Genomic DNA, 26,883 nt, shown 5'->3' with positions numbered 1-26,883 from the left:
GACAGAGATCATAAATAGGCGGAGAGGCAGGCAGAGACAGAGAGATAGGGAAGCAGGCTCCCTGCTGAGCAGAGAGCCTGATGTGGGGCTCAATCTCAGGACCCTGGGATCGTGACCCAAGCCAGAGACAGAGGCTTTAACCCACTGAGCCTCCAGGCGCCCCAATAAATAAATATTTCTTTAAAAATAAAATATTTTAGACTGAATTTCCTAAGAACAAGGAAATATATAGAATCACATCTCTCATACAATCAGAATAGTTGTCAAATTCAAGAAATTTAACATTGTTATGTTAAATTAATACTATAACTAAGTACAGTCCATGTTAAATTTTGTCAGTTTTCCCAGTAATTGGCAGTATTTTTTCTCCTACCCAGGATCGTGCATTTGTATTATTGTTATGTCTCTTGAGTCTACTGGTATTTTCCATTGCCTTTCTCTTTTTCTTAAGACAATGACAGGTCAATTTTATAGACTGCTTCTCAGTGTGGGTTTGTCTTTTTTTTTTTAAAGGTTCAGGTTATGCAGTTTTGGTAGGAATACCTTAGGCAGTTTTGTGCCTGGAAATTATATGTTTTAAGTATTTATTTCTAAAAAGACCTATCTGGTGGCAGGTAAAGAATGGACTGGTGGGCAGGGGGAGTGAAGAGAGATTAGAAGGGAAACCAGTTAGACATTCAGAGTTGACCTTTTAAGGACTAACTAACAGGATATAGAGAAGTCAGAGGGCAGCTAAGATAGCTTTGGATGACATCCTAATTATTTATTGCCAGTAATAAACTTCTCTAAAACATAAGTTTAAAATAGCGGTTTATTATCTTTCATAGTTTTCTGGACTGACTAGGTTCGGTTGGGTGATTCTTACATGATGTCCTTCATGTTAGTTGAAGCTTCAGCCATCTAAGGGGCTGACCCACTGGATATCCAAGGTTAGCTCACTCATGTGGGAGGAAACAGTAGATCTGGCTGCGCACCAAGAGCCCAGCTGGGACTGTCATTCAGAGGGCCCACATGTGGCCTTTCTGCATGATTGCAGCTTCTTCCACCTTGGCAGCTAGATTCCTAGAGGAAGCATCTACCAATATTCTAAAAGCCGTATTGATAAAAAACAGGTTGATACCTGGTTTTCATACTCTGATTTTTTGAAGACCCCTAATAATTTTAAATAGACATTTTCAGTTTTGTTAATGGTCAGTCAACATATTTGCTTTCTTTTTCCCCTCCATACCCTTTACCTTTCCACAAGGCCACACTCACTTGATTTTCTGTCACTTGGAAGTACTGCCCTTTTCTCTAACAAAGTCTCTTTCCTTTGGATTCACATACACACTCTTTCTATAACTGTTGATGGATACTTTCAGCTGACTAAAGTTTCCTCATTTTTTTCCATTCTGATCTCTCCCAGGACCAGTGGTTTCATCTAATTTCTCATTTAAAAGATTCCTATTAGAGGGGCCCCTGAGTGGTTCAGTGGGTTAAAGCCTCTGCCTTCAGCTCAGGTCATGGTCCCGGGGTCCTGGGATCGAGTCCCGCATCAGACTCTCTCCTCAGTGGGGACCCTGCTTCCCCCCCTCTCTCTGCCTGCCTCTCTGCCTACTTGTGATCTCTGTCTGTCAAATAAATAAATAAAATCTTTTAAAAAAAAAATTCCTATTAGAAACTGTCTTTTCTGTTTTTGATGTCTTTTCTTTTTTGATTTTACAAGAATATTATAATGAAGGTTTTCTTTTATGCCTTTATTAATGGTGTGCCTCTCTCCTCAGACAGCCTGGTTTTTTACTGCTATCTATAATCAGAGCAGACACATTATCTGCTGTCTGCATTTGATATAAATATATTATCTTCCACTTGTCTTCCCTTACTCCCTCATTTTCCACAACTCTGTCCAGTGCAGCCAAGTGAGCCTACTTAACTATTCCTCTTGTCCGTGTCTATCTCCTGATCCCATTTTCCACACTCACTTCAGGATGATGATGATTTTATAAAGTCATCCTAAAGTGAGGTCAGAATTAGCAGTACAGATAAATAGCACTCTATCTTCTGTCTGTCTAGTGGAATGATACTAAGATTATGTGAACTGTCTGTCAAGTGACATACTTTCTGGCTTACTGGAGGTACAGTATAGAAAGGCTACCTCTGCCTTCAAGAAACTTTCAGTGTAGTATTAGAAACCAGCACCCTATCTTTGGAAACTGTTTGTAAGGCTTTTTGGGAAAATGTCATATATTTAAAAGGTCTATTATTATGATAATCATAGCAATGGAGGAGAGATTAGATAATTATTATACATGAAAAGAAAATTTAATTCTGACTCATGTTAAAGTGAAAAAGGAAACTTGATGCTCAACATACCTCTCATTGTTTGATAAAGGAAGCCTATCACATTTTCTAGAGAGACAAACTGTTTTCCTGGTATTAAAATTTAAAGGGATTTGTTGCAGCTATCCTTATATAAGTGACATTTAGAAACACAAATAGGCAATGTCTCCTTCAGTAGTTCTGCGTAAAATGTAATTATCCTTCATGTGGGTATTTCATATATATATATATATATATATATATATATATATATATATCAATAAAACCCAAAGTTAAAAATCTTAACTTTCAATCAGTAAAAACTTTCTTTCTTTTTTTTTTTTTTTTTTTAAGTTTTTTTTTTTAAGTAATCTCTTCACCTGATATGGGGCTTGAACTCACAATCCTGAGATGAAGAGTTGCATGCTCCCCCAGCTGAGCCAGCCAGGCACCTCAGTCAATGAAAACTTTATATATGAAGCCAAGTTAATATATTCAATGATTTTCTGGTATTCCAAATAGCTGTAGAGACAGAGTCTAGACCATCTAAAAGGCTAACTTGTTGTCATATTTTTAGAAAGTGAGAGAGTAATGCCTTATCAATTACCAAATTATTCCCAGTTTAGAGATGAGTAGGATGATAGCTTAAGATTCAGCTCTTAGGGGACGCCTGGGTGGCTCAGTTGGTTAAGCGGCTGCCTTCGGCTCAGGTCATGATCCCAGCGTCCTGGGATCAAGTCCCACATTGGGCTCCTTGCTCGGCAGGGAGCCTGCTTCTCCCTCTGCCTCTAGCCTGCCACTCTGTCTGCCTGTGCTTGCGCTCTGTATCTCTCTCTCTCTCTCTAGCAAATAAATAAAAATCTTTAAAAAAAAAAAAAAAAGATTCAGCTCTTAGTATCTTATGGGCCACATAGTCTGTGTTATTGGTTGGTAACAAGGTCTAGAGCTACATGCCCTTTCTCTTTTTTTTTTACCCAACATAGGGCTAGAACTCGTGACCTTGAGATCAAGACCTGAGTTGAGATCCGGAGTCAGATGCTTAACTGACGGAGCCACCCAGCTGCCCCTAGATTTATGTGTTTTATACGTTTAGATATTCATTTATTTACTGGCTATAATTGCTTTCATGTTACAGTGACCGAGTTAAGTAGTTGTGAGACAGTTTGGCCTGCAAATCCTGCTATTTAATTCCCAGTCTTTTACAGAAGTTTGCCAGCCCTGCATTAGGCTGTTAGGAACAATTACTATAAGCAGAATGAGGTGAAGCCCTTCGTCCTTGTGTTGCTTTTGCATGTTCCCCATCCCTCTACTATGTGTGATTCTTGTTCCTCGCCCTAGCCCTGTTCGTGCTGCTCTTGCTGTGTAGCTGCACCAAGCAGCACAGACCCCACGTAACTCGGCATGCATGCACAGGGACCTAGGTGTGCTGTTTTCCAGTGGGAAGGCGTGTGCGGGAGATGATGACTTGAGAGATTGTGCTGTGGCAGTAAAAGATCAAGTGAGGAATATTTGATGGTCCCTTAATTCTCAGAATTTGGTTCTGTGTATGTGTGGATGGAGAAGGGAACGGATAAAGTACTCAGTGCCATCTCCTCATATCCTTTCTGGTTAGAAACAGATTTTCAAAGAAGGGAACAATGTTGGCAAGTGGGGTCAGAGAGGAAACACGGATGTCACAAGAAACCCTCCACATGGACTTATTTAAGTTCATATGCTTTGAAGTATAACCAAGTTCCCATCTGTGCTGTAATCAAGCAGACTGGTAGCCATGGTGTTCTTTTGTGTCCAGTGAGCTGTCATTATGCATAGCTTTTGATTTTGGACATTTGGTTTGCTCTTGGATTCCAAATCCCTCCTACCTCGATCTCCAAAATCTGGTTCATAGATCATTTGCTAATTGGTCCCTATATCTCTGCTTTGAGTTCTGAGTTTGCAGACCTTTATTTAACTTCTCCTGATTGAAAACCATGGATGGGCTCCTTATGTTTCGCTGTGTCCTTCTGGTTCCTAGTACCTTGACTTATTCCTGACAAATACTACTTCCTGTAGCCTGAACCACTGGGCTTTGGTCTTGTGGACTGCCTTTTGAATCCAGATAAACCACAGTCACTGACGCACTGATTAGACCCTAACATTTGCCCACTATTCTCTAAGTTCTGAACCTCTGTCTTATCTGACCCTGTTGTTACTTGTGTCCTACAGTGAACACAAAATGCTTCATTAAAAATAATTCAGCCAGGGGCTCCTGGATGGCTCAGTCAGTTAAGTGTCTGCCTTCAACTCAAGTCGTGATCCCAGGGTCCTGGCGTCGAGTTCCAAGGCTCCTTGTTCAGCAGGGAGCCTGCTTCTCCTCCTGCCTGCCGCTCCCAGTTCTTGCTCTCTCTCTGACAAGTAAATAAAATCTCTAAAAAAAATTAATAAAAATAATTAGACCTGTTTATTCTGATCTTCATCTGAGCCACATCCTATCTGTCTGTTGATAACCTAGCTGGATAACTTACTCTTCATTAAACTTTCAACAACAATAGTGTTTGAGTTCTCTTGGAGTTCTCTGTTGATGATGATAATTTTTTATACCCATACTCTTTTAATTTTTCTCTTTTGGCAAGAGAATATTAAAAAAATTTTTTTTTTCAATTTTTCTGCCTCTTACTGGTTTATCTGGTGTCTATATTTAAAATTACGCTTATGGGACGCCTGGGTGGCTCAGTTGGTTAAGCAGCTGCCTTCAGCTCAGGTCATCATCCCAGCGTCATGGGATCGAGTCCCACGTCAGAATCCTTGCTCCGCAGGGAGCCTGCTTCTCCCTCTGACTCTGCCTGCCGCTCTGTCTGCCTGTGCTCTCGCTCACTCTCTCTCTGACAAATAAATAAATAAAATCTTTAAAAAAAAATAAAAAATAAATAAAATTACGCTTATACCAGAACTTCAAATATAGGGACTCGAAACTTTTAAATGAGTAGGGCTAGTTTTTTTAAAAAGTTAAATTGTAATATTGTAACATTTTAAAACTGTAATAAAAAGGAAATGTTAATATTTTTATATTTCTATTTAGTTTTAGTATTATAGTTTTATTTGTAGCAAGCATTTAAAGATCACACTTTGTGACCACTTATGGTAACTTAGTCTCTGGTTTGAGTCCTAGTACTCTTTCTAAAAGATTAAAGTTGACATTATTTGAAAAAATTATCTAGTAAGCTGTCATGGGATTTACAGTCTGGCTTGGCACTGACAAACTGAAGTGAGCTATTTAACCAATTTAAACAGAATTCAGAAAGTATGTCTTTAGGTTTCAGAATACTAAGAAACAAGCCTAGTTTCACTTATTAGAGCACATTTTTATTTCTTACCTGCTTCTAGGGTTACAGGTGAAGTAAAGCACAACATCACCAATACTGTGGTATGCAGAGTGCAAGGTGAATGGAATAGTGTTCTTGAGTTCACTTACAGCAATGGAGAGACCAAGTATGTGGACTTGACTAAATTGGCAGTAACAAAGAAGAGAGTAAGACCTCTGGAGAAGCAAGATCCATTTGAGTCCAGGTATGTCATCCCCACATCCATCTAGGAAAGAGTCCAATACTCTGTCTAAGCCTTTTCATAGTTTGCAGCCTTAGGCAAGTCACTTCACCAGTTCACAGTCAAAGGATTACTATCTTTATCAGAAAAACTCTTAACAAATTATTCACAAAAGACAGATGCCCCAAATGGGAGCAAAGAACATAAAGAGGCAGTTCAAAAGTAGAGGAAAAGGCCCACTAAGAATGAAAAATTACTCAGTGTATTTAGAATTCAAAGAAATAGAAATTAAACAATAAGATAAATTAGTTTTTAAAATAATATTTCTTTTTCTTTTTTTTAAGATTTTACTTATTTGAGAGAGAGAGAGTGAGCGCACAAATAGAGGGGTAAGAGTCAGAGGGAGAGGAAGAAGCAGGCTCCCCCACTGAGCAGGGAGCCCGATGCAGGACAGGATCATGACCTGAGCTGAAGGCAGACGCTTCACCCACTGAGCCACCCAGGCGTCCCTAAAATAATAACCTCCTTTGACAAAACGTGAGCAAATAGTCATTTTCATACTGCTGGTACAACCTCCCTAGAGGGTATTTTGGCAATAAATGAAGTTTCCTGGGACGCCTGGGTGGCTCAGTTGGTTGGACAACTGCCTTCGGCTCAGGTCATGATCTCGGTGTCCCGGGATCGAGTCCCGCATCGGGCTCCCAGCTCCACGGGGAGTCTGCTTCTCTCTCTGCCCTTCTCTTCGCTCATGCTCTCTCTCCCTGTCTCTCTCTCAAATAAATAAATAAAATCTTAAAAAAAAAAAAAAATGAAGTTTCCTAGATGTGTTCATAGTGGTTGCTTCTAGAGAGAAGTACTGGGATCTAGGATATGAAAGAGACTTCCTTTTATAGAAACCTCCCCACCTCTTTTTTTTAAAGATTTTATTTATTTATTTGAGAAAGAGAGAGAATCAGTGGTGGGGGAGGAGGGGCAGAGAGAGAGAAAGGGAGAAGCAGACTTCTCTCTGAGCAGGGAGCCTGATCTGGGACTTGATCCCAGGACTCTGGGATCATGACCTGAGCTAAAGGCAGACGCTTCACGACTAAACCACCCAGGTGCCCCACAGAATCCCCTTTGAACTGTTGAAATTTTATATCTTGTGGAAGGATTGCTGTATCAGTTTTAAAAAGAAAAATGGAATAAATGGAAGCATTAAACATCTTAAGATTGTATAAATAGAACTAAGCCATTTGTAATTATATAATTAAATCTAACCATTTATAATTAACCAAAGACTCAGATTGTATCATGAAACAAAACAGTAATGATGAGGGAAACGTTTTCTTCTAGGGATTTATCCTAAAGGAGAGGTTCTTTTTATTTTATTTTAATTCCAGCATAGTTAACAGAATGTGAAACTAGTTTTAGGTTTACAATACAGTGATTCAAAAGGAGAGGTTCTTCATTCAGGTTTAGTCTGTGGACCCCCAGCTGTCCTTGGGATTTTCAGGTTGAATTTTATTTTCATAATAATGCTAAGATGTTATTTGCTCTTTCACTCTGTGGCACTTGGGTTGGTGGTACATAAGCGGTGATGGGTGGCACTGCCAGTCTTCACACTAATCATGGCAGTGGTACACAACTGTACACGAAGTCATTGTATTCTTCACTGCCCATGTACTTGCATTTTTTTAAGATGCCAGGTTTTTTATTGTTTTTTTGTTTTGTTTTGTTTTGTTTTGATATCCTTTAAAAAGTTCCAGGGCACCTGGGTGGCACACTTGAGCCTCTGACTCTTGGTTTTGGCTTAGGTCATGATCTCAGGATCATGAGAGACTGAGCCCAGCACTGGGCTCTGTATTTGGCATGTCTGCTTGAGATTCTCTCTCCTCCTCCCTCTGCACATGCTCTCTCTCTTTCTCTCTCAATAAAAATAAAATGTTTTTTTTTTTTTTAAAAAGTACAGATTGTTAATTTTATTATGTCAGTACAATTGAGTACTCATCTTTTTAATAGTCTACCTGACAGATTGGTAGTATGCATAAAGTGCTGGTGGTAGATAATGAGAAGTATGGTGGTTATCTGGAGGAAAAGCACTTGTTTGAGTGCAGTTGTTTGAGTTAGAAGCTGAATTAACTGCTGCTTTCATGAAACAACACTTCTTTTTTTTTTTTTTTTTTTTAAGATTTTATTTATTTGACAGACAGTGAGAGCACAAGCACGGAGAGCAGCAGGCAGAGGGAGAAGTGGGCTCCCTGCTCAGTAGGGAGCCTGCTTCTGCTTCTGGTGCTTCCCCTGCTTGTGTTCTCTCACTCTCTCAGATAAATAAATAAAATCTTTTAAAAAGAATTTTTTTAATTAAAAAAGAAAAGAATGATTGGCAAACTACGACTATTCTAATTCAATGTTGGGCAGACATTTTTCTCACAAATTAATGACATGAACATGACATTTCAAGAAAAACAGTGGACAGTATGCTTTACTAATAGTAAAATTTAAATGGAAACAACGTATGGCTTAAAGACCTAAATGTGAAACCTGAAACTATAAAAATCCTAGAATAGAGAGAACACAGGCAATAATTTCTCTGACATCAGCTGTAGCAACATTTTTCTAGATGGGTCTCCTGAGGTAAGAGAAATAAAAGCAAAGTAGACTATTGGGACTACATCAAAATAAAAAAAGTTTCTGCACAACAAAACTAAAAGGTATGCTACAGAATGGAAGAAGATATTTGCAAATGACATTTCTGATAAAGGGTTAGTATCCAAAGTATATAAAGAACTGATACAACAAGAGGTGTTGCCAAGGATGTAGAGAAAAAGACACTCTCTTACAGTGTTGGTGGAAATGCAAACTGATGCAGCCACTGTGGAAAATAGTATGGAGGTTCCTCAAAAAATTAAAAATAGAACTATCCTATGATCCAGCAATCACACTACTGGGTATTTATCCCAAAGTACAAAAACACTAATTCGAAGGGATACATGCTCCTGTATATTTAGAGGAGCATTATTTCTGTCTCTCTCTCTCTCTATATATATATATATATTTATATATTTTTTTTTTAAGATTGATTTTATTTATTTATTTATTAAAGATTTTATTTATTTATTTGACAGGCAGAGATCACAAGTAGGCAGAGAGGCAGGCAGAGAGAGAGGAGGAAGCAGGCTTCCTGCCGAGCAGAGAGCCCGATGCGGGGCTTGATCCCAGGACCCTGGGATCATGACCTGAGCTGAAGGCAGAGGCTTTAACTCACTGTGTGTGTATGGTACGTACACACACATACACACAGAGGAATGTTATTTAGCCATTAAAAGAAGAAAATGTTGGGCGCCTGGGTGGCTCAGTGGGTTAAGCCGCTGCCTTCGGCTCAGGTCATGATCTCGGGGTCCTGGGATCGAGTCCCGCATCAGGCTCTCTGCTCAGCAGGAGCCTGCTTCCTCCTCTCTCTCTCTGCCTGCCTCTCTGCCTACTCGTGATCTCTCTCTGTCAAATAAATAAATAAAAAAAAAATATTAAAAAAAAAAAGAAGAAGAAAATGTTGCCATTTGCAATGTTGTGTATAGAACTGGAAAGTATAATAAGCTAAATAGGTCAGAGAAAGACAAATATCATATGATGATCTCATATATGTGGAATTTAAGAAACGAAACACATGAGCAGAGAGAAAAATAGAGACCATGAAATGGACTCTTCAGCTATAGAAAACAAAATGAGGGGCACCTGAGTGGCTCAGTGAGTTAAAGCCTCTGCCTTCAACTCTGGTTATGATCCCAGGGTCCTAGGATCGAGCCCCACATCAGGCTCTCTGCTCGGTGGGGAGCCTGCTTCCCCCCCTCCCCCCCCCGTCTGCCTCTCTGCCTAGTTGTGATCTCTCTCTGTCAAATAAATAAATAAAATCTTTAAAAACAAAAACAAACTCATGGTTCCAAGAGGGGAGGTGGGTGAGGGTTGGGGGAAATACCGTGATGAAGAAATAAAGTGAAAAAATTTTTTTAAAAAAGAGAAAGTGGAAAGTAAATAGGTAGATAAATAAACAGAAACAACTTGTATCTGTCAAGAGATGAATGGATAAGAATATGTAGTATATATGGCGCCTGGCTGGCTGAGTTGGAAGAGCATGTACTTCTTGATCTCGGAGTTGTAAGTTTGAGCCCCATTTGGGGGGTAGAGATTATTTAAAAAAAATTTTTTTTTAACTTGAAAAGAAGTTGTAGTATATACACAGCGGAATTATATTCAACCATAAAAAGGAAGGAAATCCTGCCATTTGTGACAATGTGGATGGACCTTGAGGATATTATGCTAAATGAAATAAGTCACAGAAAGACAAATACTGTATGATCTTACTTATAGGTAATTTAGGCAAAATAAAAACCTCATGGAAAATAGATCAGATTTGAGGTTACCAGAGGTGGGGGTTGGGCAGTGGAAGAATTAGATAAGGGTGATCAAAAGGTACAGACTTCCATTTGTAAGGTAAACAAGTACTAGGGGATGTCGTGTACAATATGATGACTATGGTTGACATTGCCATGTGGTATATTTGAAAGCTGTTAAAAGAGTAGATCCTAGAACTCTAATCACAAGGGGAAAAAACTTTTTTATTTATATGCAATGATGAATGTTAATGAAACTCAGTGTGGTAAGTATTTCACAGTGTATATAAGTCAATTTACTATGCTGTACATCTTAAACTTATGTAACAGTCCTGTATGTCATTTGTATCTCAGTTAAACTGGAAAAACTATTTAAGCTTCAAGACAAAAATCAGAATTTGGAAAATTTCATATGTGGAATTTAAGAAAGAAAACAAATGAACATATGAGAAAGGGGAAAAGGAAAAAAAAAAAAAAAGAATGAGGGAAACATGCCATAAGAGACTCCGAAGAACAAATTGAGGGTTGTTGGAAGGAGGTTGGTGGGGGATGAGCTAGATGGGTGATGGGTATTAAGGAGGGCGCTTGTTATGATGAGCACTGGGTATTGTATTTAAGTGATGAATCACTGAATTCTGATTTAGAAACCAACATTGCATTGTGTGTTAGCTACCTAAAATTTAAATTAAAAAAAAAAAAGAAAAATCCAGTCATGATGCCAGTTAGACCAATGAGTTTCCTTGTAGCACAATATAAGAAATTAATTGACATCTTTCATTTTCCACACTGCAGGCAACTTTTAAAAAACTACCACCTGGTGTGGTAACCAAGTGTGTCAGTTGGTTAAATGTTGGACTTTTGGTTTTGGCTCAAGTCACTACCTGAGGGTTGTGAGATTGAGGCCCATATGGGTCTCTGTGCAACACAGACCCTGGTTAAGATTATGTAAATAAATACATAAATAAGAATAAAAAACTACGACCTGGTGAATTTAATACAATACCAAAGAATTAAATTACTTGAGAAGTATGTTAAAATATTCTCTTTTCCAACTCTGTATCTATGTGAGGCCAGATTTTCTTAAGACTTATTTTTATTTATTATTTTCTAGAGAGTGCCACCAATGTTACCATTTATTCTCTGTGGATTTCCTTCATCTGTGTTACTTTTTTTTCCTAAAGATTTTATTTATTTTAGAGAGAATGCATGCACACACACTTGGGGGGGTGGGAGGAGCAAAGGGAGAGAGAGGATCTCAAACATATTCCACACTAAACACAGAGCCTAATGCAGGTGTTGATCCCAGGTCCCTGAGATCATGACCTGAGCAGAAACCAGGAGTCAGCCACTTAACCCACTGAGCCCCCAGGCGCCCCTAGATTTTTCTTTTTTTAATTAAACTAAAATAATAGAACAGATTGAATGTAGAAACATTTGTAAGAATCCAGCTATTAATAAAGCAGACAAATGTTTAAGAGATACTGTTGGAGGGGCACGTGGGTGGCTCAGTGGGTTAAAGCCTCTGCTTTCGGCTCAGGTCATGATCCCAGGGTCCTGGGATCGAGCCCCGCATCGGGCCCTCTGCTCAGCGGGGAGCCTGCTTCCCCCCTCTCTCCCTGCCTGCCTCTCTGCCTACTTGTGATCTCTGTCTGTCAAATAAATAATTTAAAAAAAAAATCTTTAAAAAAAAAAAGAAGAGATACCGTTGGATTCTCTTCGCTAAAATTTTATTAAGGATTTTTTATATCTACATTCATGGGGGATATTGGTCTGTTGTTTTCTTTGAGGGAGTTTTTATTTTATTTCTATATAATTCATTATCTTTAGAGGGATAGTGAGGTTGTCTTAATTGAAGGTTGGTAGTTGATGTCTTTTAAGGAATTGATTAATTTCACCTACATCTAGTTTGTCAAATTTATTGACATATAGTTTATAATAATTCCTTAGTTTTCCTTTAATGTGTGTAGGATCTCTATAGTGATGTCCCGCTTTCATTCTTTATGTTGGTAATATTTTCTTTTCCTATCAATGGGTTTAAAGATTTTTATTAATGATTATTTATTAAAGAATTATTAATTTTACTCAAAGAGCCAGTTTTTATTTCATTGCTTTTTGTCTATATTTCTATTTTGTTATTCATTGATTTCTGCTCTTTTTTTTATTTCCTCTTTTATGCTTACTTGGTACATCATTTGCTCTTCCTTTTTCTAGTTTCTTAAAAGAGAAACTTAGGTCAGGGATCAGCGAACTTTTCTATAAAAGCCCAGAGAGTAAATATTTTAGGCCTAGTGGGTGAGATAGTCTCTACTACAACTACTCAGCTCTGCCACTGAAGCATGAAAGCAGCCACAGACCTTGAAAGGATAGACACCACTATGTTACAATAAAAATTTGGGTAGCCAGCCATAGTTTGACCCCTCATTAGACCAATTTCTTCTTCTTTCCTAATATAAATATTTAATATGTTTCTCTCTAAGCCTGCTTTAGCTATTTCAAACTTTTGGTATGTGTTTTCTGATTTTCCTTTGATTTTTTTTGGGGGGGACTCATGAAGTTATTTAGTAATGTATTATTTAATATCCAAATATTTGGAAAATTCCCAGCTATCGTCCCACTATTCATTTTTAGTTTAACTTAATTTTGGCCAAGGATATACTTGGTATGGTTTTAGTCCTTCCGATTTTATTGAGATTTGTTTTATAACCCTGAATACATTCTGTCTTGGTAAACATTTCGTGGGCACTTGACAAGAGTGTGTATTCAGTTGATGTTAGGTGACAGTACTCTGTAAATACCAATTAGCTCAACTGGGTTGATAGTATTTTTCTAGTACTCTTTGTTTTACTAATTTTCTGTGTATTTGTTTCATCAGTTGAGGTCAGTTATTGAAATTACCAATTATAATTGCATATTTCTCTTCATAGTTGTCTAAGTCTTTACGTTATTTGAAGCTCTGTGGTAGGGACAACAGATTTGGGATTGTATGTCCTCTTAATGCACTGAACTCTGATCATTATGAAATGATCTTTATCCCTGGCGATAGCTTTCTTTTCTTTTTTTTTTTTTTTTAAAGATTTTATTTACTTATTTGACAGAGACACTGCGGGAGAGGGCAGAGAGCCCAAGCAGGGGGAGTGGGAGAGGACCTCCCATGGAGCAGAAAGCCTGATTCGGGGCTCGTTCCCAGGACCCTGGGATCATGACGGACCCTGGGATCATGACGCGAGCCAAAGGCAGATACCAATGACTTGAGCCACCCAGGCGCTCCCCTGGTGGTAGTTCTTGCTTTGAATTCTGCTTTAATACTAGAAACTCTGCTTTTTTAATACTAAAAGTTCTGCTTTAATACTTAAAAACTTTATCAAGATATATTTTACATATTATAAAATTCACCTGTTTCAAGTTTATATATAAGTGATTTTTAGCAACTTTCTTGAGCAATGCAGTCATCACCATAAATCAGTTTCACAACCTTTAGCATCCCATAAGACCCTTATTCCCATTTATAGCTAATGTCCATTCCATTCCCATCCCCATTCTCAGGGAACCTACTTTTGTCTATAAATGTGTTTTTTCTGGATACTTCAGATAAATGGAATATATAATATGTGATATCTTGTGCCTGGCTTCTTTCACTTAGCATAGTGTTTTTGAGGTTCATCTAAGATACAACATGTATCAGTAGCTCATTTTTTTTTTTTAAAGATTTTATTTATTCATTTGACACAGAGAGATCACAAGTAGGCAGAGAGGCAGGCAGAGAGAGAGGAGGAAGCAGGCTCCCCGCGGAGCAGAGAACCCGATGCGGGACTCGATCCCAGGACCCTGAGATCATGACCTGAGCCGAAGGCAGCGGCTTAACCCACTGAGCCACCCAGGCACCCAGTAGCTCATTTTTTATATTGCTGAATAGTGTTCCCTCATATGGAACCACATTCTGTCTGTCTATCCCTTCACCAGCTGGTGGACATTGCCAGTTTTGGACTATGATGATTAATACCACTATGAACATTCTTGTTTGGGTGGCTATGTTTTCATTTCTCTGGGTAAATATCTGAAATGGTAATTGCTGGATTGTCTGGAAGTTTTACATTTAACTTTCCAGGAAACTGCCGAACTATTTTCCTAAGTGGCTACACCACTTTACACTCCTGCCAGCAATGTAGAAGTGTGTCAGTTCTCCACATACCTCCTTATCAACATTTGTTATTGCCTACCTTATACCCATCTACTCCTTTTAGGTGGTGTGAAATAGTCTTATTATGGTTTTAATTTGCATATTCCAAATGACTAATGATGTTGAACATATTTTCATGTGCTAATTAATTACACACTTGTTTATCTTGTTTGGTGAAATGTATGATTGTCCTCTTGGGTTGCAGGAATTCTTTGAATTCTGAATACAAATCCTTTATTGGATATGTGTTTTGAAAATATTTTCTCCTTGTCTGTTGCTTATTTTAAAAAATTTTTGTAGTGAGTTTTTTTCAGTAAAAGGTTTTAATTTTTTTGAGATAAGATTGTCGATGTTTTCTTTTATGGAATAGGGTTTTGGTATTGTATCTAGGAAATCTTCGCCTAACCCAGCCTCAGAGATTTTCTCCTGTGTGTTCTTGTAAAAGTTTCCTTTTGAGATAAGGGTCTGAGGTCCTCTTTTTGCTTTTAGATACCGTTTGTCCCAGCGCCATTTGTTGAACAGACTGTTCTTTCTCCCAAAGAGTTGTCTGGGCAGTTTTCTTTTGCTTGGAGTTAGTTGAGCTTCCCTTCTTCTGCTGTGCCAATAAACTCTAGCCAGTGAGTTGGAGCACCCGTAGGACTCTCCTTATCTATTTCCTACTCCCAGGAATCACTGTCCTGTACTTGCCTTTTGCTCAATATCTGTAGTCTCCATTGTTTCAATATATTTTGTCTGGTTTCCTAGCTGATTAAAGGCAGGAGGATTAAGTCTGGTCCCCATTTTCTTATCATGTCCAGAAGTAGAAGTCTCTAAACTTTCAGCTTTTAACAAATTTATTTATCTTTTTGCTTATTAATTCCTAAGTGTCTTAAAAATAAAAATCTATTACTTTATATAATACAAACTATTTTTTATTTGAAAAGAAAAAGCAGAAGGAGCGGCATCTTGGACATCAGTATCAGCACCATACTATTATTCCATGGTTTTGTAACTCATATACATGAAACTATATATCTGAATCAGGAGACAAAGTTTTTTTAAATTACTTTTAATTTCAAGGGTATCAGTTCTATTATCTTTTTTAAAAGAATGCTTGTAAGATCTGTGGCTTTTCTGATTTTAGGCGATTGTGGAAAAATGTGACAGACTCTCTGAGGGAATCTGAAATTGATAAAGCCACGGAGCATAAACGTACCTTGGAAGAACGCCAGAGGACTGAAGAAAGGCATCGAACTGAAACAGGCACACCCTGGAAAACCAAGTATTTTATTAAAGAGGTTTGTCCTACGTGTCTTCAGACTAAAACTCATTATCTACTTAGTGAGGACTTTAGCTTATTAGGCTTTCTTGAATTGTTATCACTTATACATCTTTATTTCTGAAACTAGTCCAGCTTAACGAGGAGCTTTTTCATGAGCTTTTCACAGTTTGCCAAGGTAAAATAGTTTAGCAGCAGTTCAGATGAGGTAGATTTTAGGATTAAATTGGTCAGAAACAAAAATGCTAATAACATAATCTCAATCACAGTAATAGAGGATACAATTTATAATTTATTACCTTTTGAAAAACACTGAAACTCTTTGTTTACTTCCAGAGACCACATTTTAAGGAGAGACATGACAAACTTAAATAGCTATACAAAGGGTAATGAAGTGGCTGGAATCTTGACATTTAAAGAAAAAAGAATAAAGTGGGGTGTTTAGCCTAGGAAACCGAAAATTAGGACCATTTGTTGTAATCTTCTTCAGATATGTGTATGCTTTATCTTGTAGAAATTTTTTATCAGTTTGTATAGCAGTTCTGAGTTAGGCCTACCCTACCAGGAATTTTGAGTTTAGAATAAGAAGAAATTATACAACAATCAAAAATATCCAATAATAAGGGAGTACATTTTATAGTAATGCATCATTAGTCCTATATGAGACCATGGCTTACATGGAAGAGTTTGATGCACTGATTTTGCAGCTGGACTAAATGATTTATGGAATCTTATCTAAATTTAAAGATTTTTGTTTTGTTTTGTCTTGTTTTGTTTATTACTTTCTGGTAGAACTCAGAGAAAGGTGAATAGTGGACCAGAGCTGACACCAAAAAAAGTTTACTTGTCAGGGTGCCTGGCTGGCGCAGTCAGAAGAACACACAACCCTTGATCTCGGGGTTGTGAATTTGAGCTCCACGTTGGGTGGAGAAAAAAAAGGGTACCTGGGTGGCTCAGTCAGTTAAGCATCTGCCTTCAGCTCCGGTCATGATCCCAGGTTCCTGGGATTGAGTCCCGCATTGGACTCTCTGCTCAGCGGGGAATCTGTTTGTCCCTCTGTCCCTCCCCACTGCAGGTGCTCTCTCTTTCTCCCTTTCTCTCTAAAAATAGATAAGTAAAAAAAATTTTTTTTTTAAGATTTTATTTATTTATCAGAGAGAGAGGGGGGCAGAGAGCGAGCACAGGCAGACAGAATGGCAGGCAGAGGCAGAGGGAGAAGCAAGCTCCCTGCTGAGCAAGGAGCCCGATGTGGGACTTGATCCCAGGCAGCTGCCTAACCAACTGAGCCACCCAGGCGTCCCAATAAGTAAAATATTTTTAAAAGAGAGAAAAAAATGTTCTCTTGTCAATAAACACATCTAAAGCCCACTGAATTTTAATATTGGTCCATCAGGAGGACTTTGCCAAAAGTAATTTGATGTTGATTTTTGCATAGTTATTAACCCTAAAAATCCATAGTTTATTATAGTGGCTTCATTACCTTTATTTTTCTAATTTTTGAGTATTAAGAATACTGTCCGGGGCACCTGGGTGACTCAGTCGGTTAAACGTCTGCCTTCAGCTCAGGTCATGATCTCCAGGTCCTGGAATCGAGCCCCGCATCGGGCTCCTTGCTCAGTGGGGAGTCTGCTTCTTCCTCTCCTCCTCCCCCTACTTGTGCTCCCTCTCTTGCTGTGTCTCTGTCAAATATATAAATAGAATCGTAAAAAAAAAAAATACTGGCCATTTTCATGGATGGGAATAATAAAGGGAAAAATACTTCACATTAGTCTTTTATATGAAAAAATAAAACTTTGTTGTTATTACTCAATGTTATAGTCCGGTAGCTTTGGATTTTTTTTTTCATTTCAAAGAAGGCAGATGGGGTGCCAGGGTGGCTCAGTGGGTTAAAGCCTCTGCCTTCGGCTCAGGTCATGATCCCAGGGTCCTGGGATCGAGCCCCGCATCAGGCTCTCTGCTCAGCGGGGAGCCTCTTCCTCCTCTCTCTCTCTGCCTATCTCTCTGCCTGCTTGTGATCTCTGTCTGTCAAATAAATAAATAAATAAATAAATAAATAAATAAAAAGAAGGCAGATATACCAGGAGTAGATTCTAGGAGGCGAATTTCTAAAGGAGGACTTCTGTAAATCATTAAAAGTGAACTCTGGGAGTCGAGAGCAGGGGGCTATAATGGCTAAAAGATATAGGGGCGCCTGGCCAGCTCAGTTAGAGCATGCAGCTCTTGATCTCAGGGTTGTGAGTTTGAACCCTATGTTGGGTGTAGAAATTCCTCAAAAATAAAATCTTAAAAAAAAGAAAAAGATAACAACTAATGAAATTTTAAAAGATAAGCACCCTAATTCTTGCTAATAACGTGACATGTAAAGTTGAGACTTCTCATTTATTCTTGGAGATCTACCAATCTGGCATTCTGTGATGTAATTAGTTGACATCTTTTTCAAAGAACAGTACTAAAGGAGTTGAGAATTACCAACCAGGTGATTTAATATAAACAATCTAATGGTTGCTATTATTTTTTTTAAAGACTTATTTATTTGAGAGCAAGGGAGAAAGAGAGCATGAGGGGGAGCAGCAGAGGGAAAGGAAGAAGCAGACTCCTCTCGCTCAGTAGGGAGCCTGACATTCATGACCTGAGCCAAAGGCAGAACACTTGACCCACTGAGCCACCCAAATGCCCCTAATGGTTGCTATTATTAAAGAAGAATTATTTTGATACTTACTGAAAACATCAAGAAAATTTTCATTCAGGACTATTGTAATAGAGAAGAGGGATTGAACGCAGTGCTGAGTACAGGGACAAGTGGAAATGTGAGGGAGTGAGTAGAAAAGAGAATCTTGGTTAGATATCAAGGATTGGGGTGGGGAGAGAGGAACTTGATTACATATCAAGGGTAGGAAAACAAAAGAGTTTCAAAATCAAGGATTTGGGGTTGGGGGGATACTTGGCTAACTGGCTTATCAGAATTCTTTGCTAAAATTGAGCTCAGTAGGCCATGGTTGAGCCTAGTCAAGAAGAGAGCTCAAAGTAGTCCAACTGAAATGTAGTCAAGGAGAGAATGAGTCCTTGTCACTAGAAACGAAGTAATTGCCAGTCTCAAGTCATTTTAGGAACAAGATAAAATACATGTATTTAAATTTTTTTTTTTAAGATTTTATTTATTTATTTGACAGAGATCACAAGTAGGCAGAGAGGCAGGCAGAGAGGCAGGCAGAGAGAGAGGAAGGGAAGCAGGCTGGCTCCCTGCTGAGCAGAGAGCCTGATGCGCGAGACTCGATCCCAGGACTCTGAGATCATGACCTGAGCCGAAGGCAGCAGCTTAATCCACTGAACCATCCAGGTGCCCTACATGTATTTAAATTTTTAAGAAAATTTTTAATATAAGTGAACTGAAGGAAGTATGCATTAAGGATGTGTTACTTCACCTAGTCCTGTGAACACGGAACTCAGGTAATCTATATCAAGTCCTACACCCCCAGTATATAGCTTCATGGGTTTCTTTTCCTCACTTGGTATTCCCCTGGTTCTAGTTCATTCTCTGACTGTTAACTTTTATCTCCTTGCGGTATCTTTCTGTTCACAGGAGCCAGAGAAAACTAATGGGAATAGAGTCAGGAGAGAACTAGGACATAGTACTCAGATACTAGAGATGCTGGTTGAGGTAGAGAGAACAGCTAGTACCTTGACCATTTCTTTATGCTCTGCCTGCTTGGTGCCCATCAGTGTGCAGCGTCTTGGCAAAACTGGCAGAATTGCTACAAATGAATTCTGCAAATAAAGTGATCATTGAGCATCAACTAGGGGCCCCCACCAGAACTTCTCCCCTAATCCTAGCTAAACCATTGGCATCATGTAATGTCTTAGGCACAGATTTTTTTCTCTGTCACAAAAATTCTTATTTTTAAATGTGAGAGTAGAATTCCACCTCAGGGAAGGTGTTGCTTCTAGTTTTGGTCACCGATTGTGAAACTATTAGAGGAACCGTTCTTTTTTTTTTTTTTTTTTTTAAAGATTTTATTTATTTATTTGACAGAGAGAAATCACAAGTAGATGGAGAGGCAGGCAGAGAGAGAGAGAGAGGGAAGCAGGCTCTCCGCTGAGCAGAGAGCCCGATGCGGGACTCGATCCCAGGACTCTGAGATCATGACCTGAGCCGAAGGCAGCGGCTTAACCCACTGAGCCACCCAGGCGCCCGAGGAACCGTTCTTTAATACACTTTTTGCTTGTTTCAGGGTGACGGCTGGGTTTATCATAAACCCCTTTGGAAACTAATCCCAACAGCACAACCAGCAGAGTGACGCACACTATCTAAGACTCGACCAAATGAACTTCTCTGTTTACCCTAAACCCTCCCAGAATGGAGTCATTGCACTGAGTGACCTGCTTCCTGATCACACAGACTGAATCTAGCTGAACACGAATGTACCTGTGAAGGCACCTAGAACAGCAGCAAGACCAAAGTGTTGAAGAAGCACGGTGGGCCTCTCACCAACCTGTTCACGTGACACGAGCAATATCATCTAAAAACCTTTCACGGGAATTGTTAGGTGATTAATCTTTTATCCAGTCCCTGCTCCTAAAGTTCAGTTCGAATCCCCTGTCTTTGCAGGGGGGCAGCAAGACACACACAACAGTGAGAACTCAGTGATTTTGATTTCTTTATAGTGAGAAGTGAAGTCTCTATCAGAGTTTGTGTGTTGCTTTCTGTCAGTAACTGAAGTATTCACTACTCTTACAAACTCAGAGGAGGAGGAGGACGATGACCCAGAAGTGGATTCAGCCATTGTGCCTGAAATCAGTGTTAAAAAAAATCAACCAGGTTGTAGTAACAAGGCATTCTGTTCCTTCAAAGAGACTGTGTGCCTGTGTCTGAGGAGCTTATCCATTCTCCACCTCTGTTGGAACTCTCTTTTAAAAAGTATATTTATAAATTGATTAGAATTATAACCATGGAGGATTTTTTCTTCTGAGCATTTTAATATACTTGAAAACAACATTGACTTGAAAAATTTCAGAACAGTTTTTCAGTACCTAGTTTTATTAAATACTACACTTGAGAGACAATTTTTTTAAATGTGTTCATGTCAATATGATGAGATTTTGGCCTTTCTCAAGAACTGAGGCATTAAAGAACATAGCAAACATTAAAGAATAAAACTGTTACTTTTTCCTTACCTTTTTTTCACTCGTAGGTTAATATCCAGTATTATGTGCTATCCCTCTGGATATGTATGCTTCATCTTACCTCTGTTCACTCAAATTTAAACCAACTATTCATATTTGTCAGTAATTCAGAAGTTGTATATGTGGCTGAGTGCATGTATGGTGTGGTTCTCTTTTCAAGGAAACTCAAATGCTGAAGAAAGAATAAGAAATAAAAAGTTATCAGGAAGTTGTATTCAGGTACAAATCTTTTTTTTAAATAAGTATTTTATTGAGGTTGAAGAATTGCTGGCAATTAAAAGGATAGTGCTAATTATGGCTTTTGTCATTCATTCAAGTATTTATTGAGCACCTACTTATGGTGCTCAACACTTGTTACTGCAAGCTACCTTAATTTTCCAAGAGTGGTGCCTTACTCTGTTTCTTCTGATGTGGTCTTCCAATCAGTGTGTGTAACATACCTGTTATTCATCAGCCCTGTTAGGTGGCTGTATCTCTTGCATCATCATAAGAAGTTTAAGCTTTGTGCTCTGATAAATTGTGTTTTATTGAAGGGGTTGATAGGATGAAAACAGCAAAACAATAATTTTTTTCAACAAACTGTAAATTATAAGAAAATAACTGGTTTATGTACAACCATTTTAATGATTCCCTTGTTCATTTTTGCTGTGAAATGCACTGAAAAATATCAAAATGAGTTATAGTTCATGTGTTGGGAAGATTGAAAAATAATAAAACTAGAGAACAATAATGCCTTTGTCTGTTTTATGAATGGAGAGAAATAGAAAGTTTATATTTAGTAGAGTTAGCACCTTGTTCATATGAGAGGGATATTGATTTTTCTCTTTACGTTCTTATTTTCAGGAATCTCTTAGGGAGAAAAGGAAATAAATTCAATAAGAGTTTTTAAAAACTGGGGCACCTGGGTGGCTCAGTGGGTTGGGGCCTCTGCCTTCGGCTCAGGTCATGATCCCAGGTTCCTGGGATCGAGCCCCGCATCGGACTCTCTGCTCAGCAGGGAGCCTGCTTCCTCCTCTCTCTGACTGCCACTCTGCCTACTTGTAATCTCTGTCTGTCAAATAAATAAATAAAATTTAAAAAAAAAAAAAAAAAAAGAGTTTTTAAAAACTAAAATGTTTAATTTAAATATACTGGAAATAGAGCAAGAATGTAAAATTAAACTAGTGATTTTGTTTTGTTCTTTGAGCCACTTGAACACCCATTTATTTCTTTGAATTGCTGAGCCATTTTAAGAAATATTGAAATACAATTTTAAAAATTCTTCAGGAAAACAATACATTTTCGAGTAATTGAAATCTCATGATAATGGGTTGCTTCTTTGACAAGAGTGAAATAATACTACTTTTTTTTAAATAGTGAACTTTAAAAAAATATTTTATTTATTTATTTGACAGAGAGAAATTACAGGTAGGCAGAGAAAGAGGGGGAAGCAGGCTCCGTGCTGAGCAGAGAGCCTGATGTGGGGCTAAATCGCAGGACCCTGAGATCATGACCTGAGCCAAAGGCAGAGGCTTAACCCACTGAGCCACCCAGGCACCCCGAAATACTACTACTTTTGGGTAATTACTTTACCTTGTCTCTGTCTTCTTGACTTCCCACTGTAGTTTATCTACTAGATAGAGCTAAGAGGTCTTTTTGTTTCATTTTTCTATTCACACCTTGTTGACACCTGGCCAGAGAAAGGAGTCTTTATAGCAGTAGCTACTTATTTGTATCTCTCTCTTTTAGGTCAGAGTTTTTTGTTCTTTTTTTTAAGATTTTATTTATTTATTTGACAGAAATCACAAGTAGACGGAGAGGCAGGCAGAGAGAGAGAGAAGGAAGCAGGCTCCCCGCTGAGCAGAGAGCCGGACGCGGGCCTTGATCCCAGGACCCTGTGATCATGACCTGAGCCGAAGGCAGCGGTTTAACCCACTGAGCCACCCAGGCACCCCTAGGTCAGAGTTTTAAAGGTAGACTTTTCTTCTGGCTGTTAGGAATTGTGTGTGAAGAAGTCCAAGACCAGAAGTAACAAAACGACAATGTCCTGGCCATGTATTTGAACTACTTACTTTTTTTTTTTTTTTTTTTTTTTAACTATAGTGATACCACTACCCTATACCTTCTGTCAAATATTTATATTTAAGCTCCACAATTGTATTCTAATTAATTGCATTTTGAATAGATAGTGTTTAAGCTCTGAAAAGTAATTTTTAGAATATGTATTGGGTGAGATACGGCATCTGTTTATCAATTCACTGTCCTTTTCAACTGTGACCAACATCGCCTCTAATGCCTACTTGCAACCACAGATAAGATAGAAAGTATTGAATTTCTCGCTCAATAATCCTAGTACTAATACATTACTCTCAACTATAAATATCCGATACTTGATGAACCAGCTTCTACAGATTAATTCTTAAAGGATTTATTAATTAATTAGATAAGCATGAAATTTTGTTTCAAATATTTCCTTGAGGGGCACCTGGGTGGCTCAGTGGGTTAAGCCTCTGCCTTTGGCGCAGGTCATGATCCCAGGACTGAGATCAAGCCCCACATCAGGCTCTCTGCTCGGCAGGGGGCCTGCTTCCCCTTCCCCCTCTGCCTGCTTCTCTGCCTACTTCTGATCTCTCTGTGTCAAATAAATAAATAAAATCTTTAAAAAATATTTCCCTGAGATGAAGGCCATCTTCTATTCAGTGTGCTCCCCCAGAGAAAGACAAATTGGTGTGATCACTCCAGAGCTACACTTTGGAAAGATTCCTTAGAACTACTACAGTCACTGGAAGCTGAGTGATGATTCAGCAGAGATAATGGGATAAGAAAGAGAAGATGATTCTACCAGATGAGGGTATAAAAGACAAGTTCATTTACATGAAAATACTAATAAAATACATATTCTAGTGGCATAAAATCTGTCCTGGGTCCAAAAACCAAGCTGCACAAGAAATTCTTACATATTACAAATAAAAGATTTTATTTATTTGACACTGTGAGAGAGATCACAAGTAGGCAGAGAGAGAGGGGGAAGTAGGCTCCCCGCTGAGCAGAGACCCCCCCCCTCGATCCCAGGACCCTGAGATCATAACCTGAGCTGAAGCCACCCAGGCACCACTTATAAAACATTTTCATATGTTTTCACTATTTGATGTTTACACAAATACTGTGAAATTATAGTCAGGATGACCATGCCAACTTCACAGATGAGGAAATGATTGCTCAGAAAGTTTAGTGCTTATTTCAATTCACTTAGCTAGACCTTCAACAAACATCTCTTAAGTATTTGTTTGGGGCCGGATAGTACATTGGATTCCGACATGACAAATAGTATCCCTACTGTTAGATGAAGGAAGAAACCCAGGAATGGGTTGTTGATATGGACAAGGCTAACTGGTCTTTCCAAACCCCAGAAAGGCACCATGGTACCTAAGTGCTTTGGAAGGCAGTTGATCTATGTGCTGAACATGAGGGGTTGGGGGGGCGGGGGGTGGAATGCATCTGACTGGCTTAGTCAATAGAATATGTGACTCTTGATCCTGGGGGTCATGAGTTCAAGCCACACATTGGATGTAGAGCTTACTTTAAAAAATAATAATTTTTTTAAAAGCAAGGAGTTGTGGCACCTGGGTGGCTCAGTGGGTTAAGCCTCTGCCTTTGGCTCAGGTCATGATCTCAGGGTCCTGGGATCGAGCCCCACATTGGGCTCTCTGCTCGGCAGGGAGCTTGCTTCCCCCTCTCTCTCTCTGCCTGCCTCTCTGCCTACTTGTGATCTGTGTCTGTCAAATAAATAAATAAAATCTTTTAAAAAAATAAAAATAAAAGCAAGGGGTTTGGCTCAAAAGTCTACGTTAGAAACCCCGAACAATGCAAGTAGGTGACTAACTTTTGTTCCACCCTATCAGACTGGAGAGATTGAACCAGAGAAATTTACAGTTCAGGAACATAAGTTGATTAACTGAAAATGAGGTACAAGTTAAAGTCAATATACTTAAGGATGAGACCTTAGCCCCTTCCCCTGTCCCATTCCCAAAATACTGGCAGTCAGGCATATACCTTCAGGCAAGAGATTAAAATATCCTTCTTAGGCCAAGCACAACTCCAGAAAAAAGTCCTATAGATATATTTGGAGGTTCCACCAACAAAAAAATTCTCAGCTGACAATCCTGTTAATTAAATTCAAGCCAGCAACTCCTACAACGTAACCCTCTTCGCTTTCCCCAAGAAACTACATACACCCATCCTCACACCAATACATTGTGTATATAGACAATTACATCTCATTTTAATAGCAAATGATCAGCAGACATTTGAGGAAAGATGCCAACGTTAGTTAAAAAGATCAAATAGGAAAAAAAAATTTAAGAAACATGATTTGGGAAATAACTTCTGAATAACTTATTCAGAAAGACCAGAGCAGATGATCTTACTTCTATAAAACATGAACAAAATGCTATCTTTTTCTTTAAGATTTTTTTTTATTTATTTTAAGTTGGCTCCACACTGGGTGTGGACCCCAGGGCAGGGCTTGAACTCACCAACGTGAGATTGAGACCTGGGCTAAGATCAAGAGTTGGACGCTTAACCACTGAGCCACCCAGGCACCCCTCAAAATGCTATCTTTAAAATGGACTGTTCTGGAAATAAAAACAGGTCTTGGATATTAAAAATATGATAGTTCAAATTAACCACTCAGTAGTTCTATTAGATAAGCAGCTCTCAGCAAACAGAACAAAAGGAAAAAGATGGACAATAGGAGAGAGATGAAAATCAGCAGAGCAGTCCAGGAAATCTAACATAGAGCTCGTGACTAGGATTCAAGGAATTAAAAACCAGTGGAAGGAAAAAGAGTGAAAAATACATACATATATGTGTAGAAGACAGTTTCCCAAAACTGGATAACATGAATCCAAATGAAAATGCCATGAATATCCTACACAGTAAGGGAAAAATAAAAGCTCAGGGGTGTTGGATCGACTCAGTTGATAGAGCAGGTGACTCTATCTCAAGGTTGTGAGTTCAAGCCTCATGTTGGGCATGGAGCCTACTGGGGAAAAGAAAAAGGCCCAAACCAAAGCACATCATTATGAAATTCCTTTAAACTAAAGATAAAGAGAAAATTCTAAAAACAATAGCATCAGCCTTCTCAACATCCCTGGAAGCTAAAAGGCAAAAGGGAAATACTTCCAATTTTGCCTAGAATTTTATCCCCAGCCAAAAGACAAATCTGACACAAAATTTTAAAACAGTTCTGTCCTAACTGTTCCTTTTCTGGAAGCTATTAAACGCGCATGCTCCAGCAATACATCCAAGGAGAGAGAAAAGCAAGAATTGGAAAAGATAAAAAATCAAGAAAAACAGAGGCCCTGACAGAGGGAAGAGTCAGAGAGAGGCCCCCACCTACAATACCTGGGTAGTCTCCCAGGAACTAGCTCCTCCAACAGCTATTTCATCTGTGGACGACACTGACTTGAGCAAGTTCTTTGTACCAAAATCTGCCCCCATTCTAATGGAGCTCCTATAAGATGAGAATGTTTTTCCTTGCATACAGCAATACTAAATATCTCTGAGTATCAGTTCTCCCCAGTTGTCCTATTCTGAGTTTACTCAGCTGTGCTTCATATGGTGGGTCTCCGTCTTATGATCAGTTTCCCGAGAATATACCTGTATCAGTGTTACGTGGACTGCTCAGAAAAGGCCAGAATATTACAAGTGGAGTCTTGTTTCAGACCCTTTATGTCTTTTTTCCCCCTTTTTAATAGCTTTGCTAATGTGCAATGGACTTAAACTACACCTTTTTAAGTATACAATTTTATAAGTTTTGATGTGTGTAGTCCCATGAAACATCACCACTATCATGACAATGAGAATATTCATCATTCTCAAGAGTTTACTCTTGCCTCTTGGTAATCTCTCCTTTCCGGTTTCCTCTCTATCCACTCCTGTCCCATATCCAGGGAATATTGATATCCTGAGGCTGCCATAATGATTACACAAACTGAATCACTTAAAACGACAGAAATTTATTCTCTCACAGTTCTGGGGGCCAGAAGTCTGAAATTGAGATGTCAGCATAGCCATGCTCTCTTGAGGCTCTAGGGGATAAT

At 38.7% G+C, this 26,883-nt stretch overlaps 1 protein-coding gene across 1 annotated transcript in view; it reads left to right on the top strand.

Moving 5' to 3' along the window:
* The window catches only part of OSBPL11 (oxysterol binding protein like 11), a 98,139-nt gene extending 76,615 nt beyond the window's left edge, over positions 1-21,524 (top strand). Inside the window, exons 11-13 of the mRNA XM_032335886.1 lie at positions 5,659-5,841; positions 15,485-15,638; positions 19,849-21,524. Of these exons, the coding sequence (XP_032191777.1) occupies positions 5,659-5,841; positions 15,485-15,638; positions 19,849-19,914 (403 nt within the window). The 3' untranslated portion in view covers positions 19,915-21,524. The remainder of the gene's footprint in view (positions 1-5,658; positions 5,842-15,484; positions 15,639-19,848) is intronic.
* Positions 21,525-26,883: the final 5,359 nt, after the last annotated feature.

Source organism: Mustela erminea, chromosome 1 (assembly GCF_009829155.1).
Source record: "Mustela erminea isolate mMusErm1 chromosome 1, mMusErm1.Pri, whole genome shotgun sequence".
Classification (NCBI taxonomy): Eukaryota; Metazoa; Chordata; class Mammalia; order Carnivora; family Mustelidae; genus Mustela; species Mustela erminea.
This window is presented reverse-complemented; position numbering and strand designations above follow the sequence as displayed.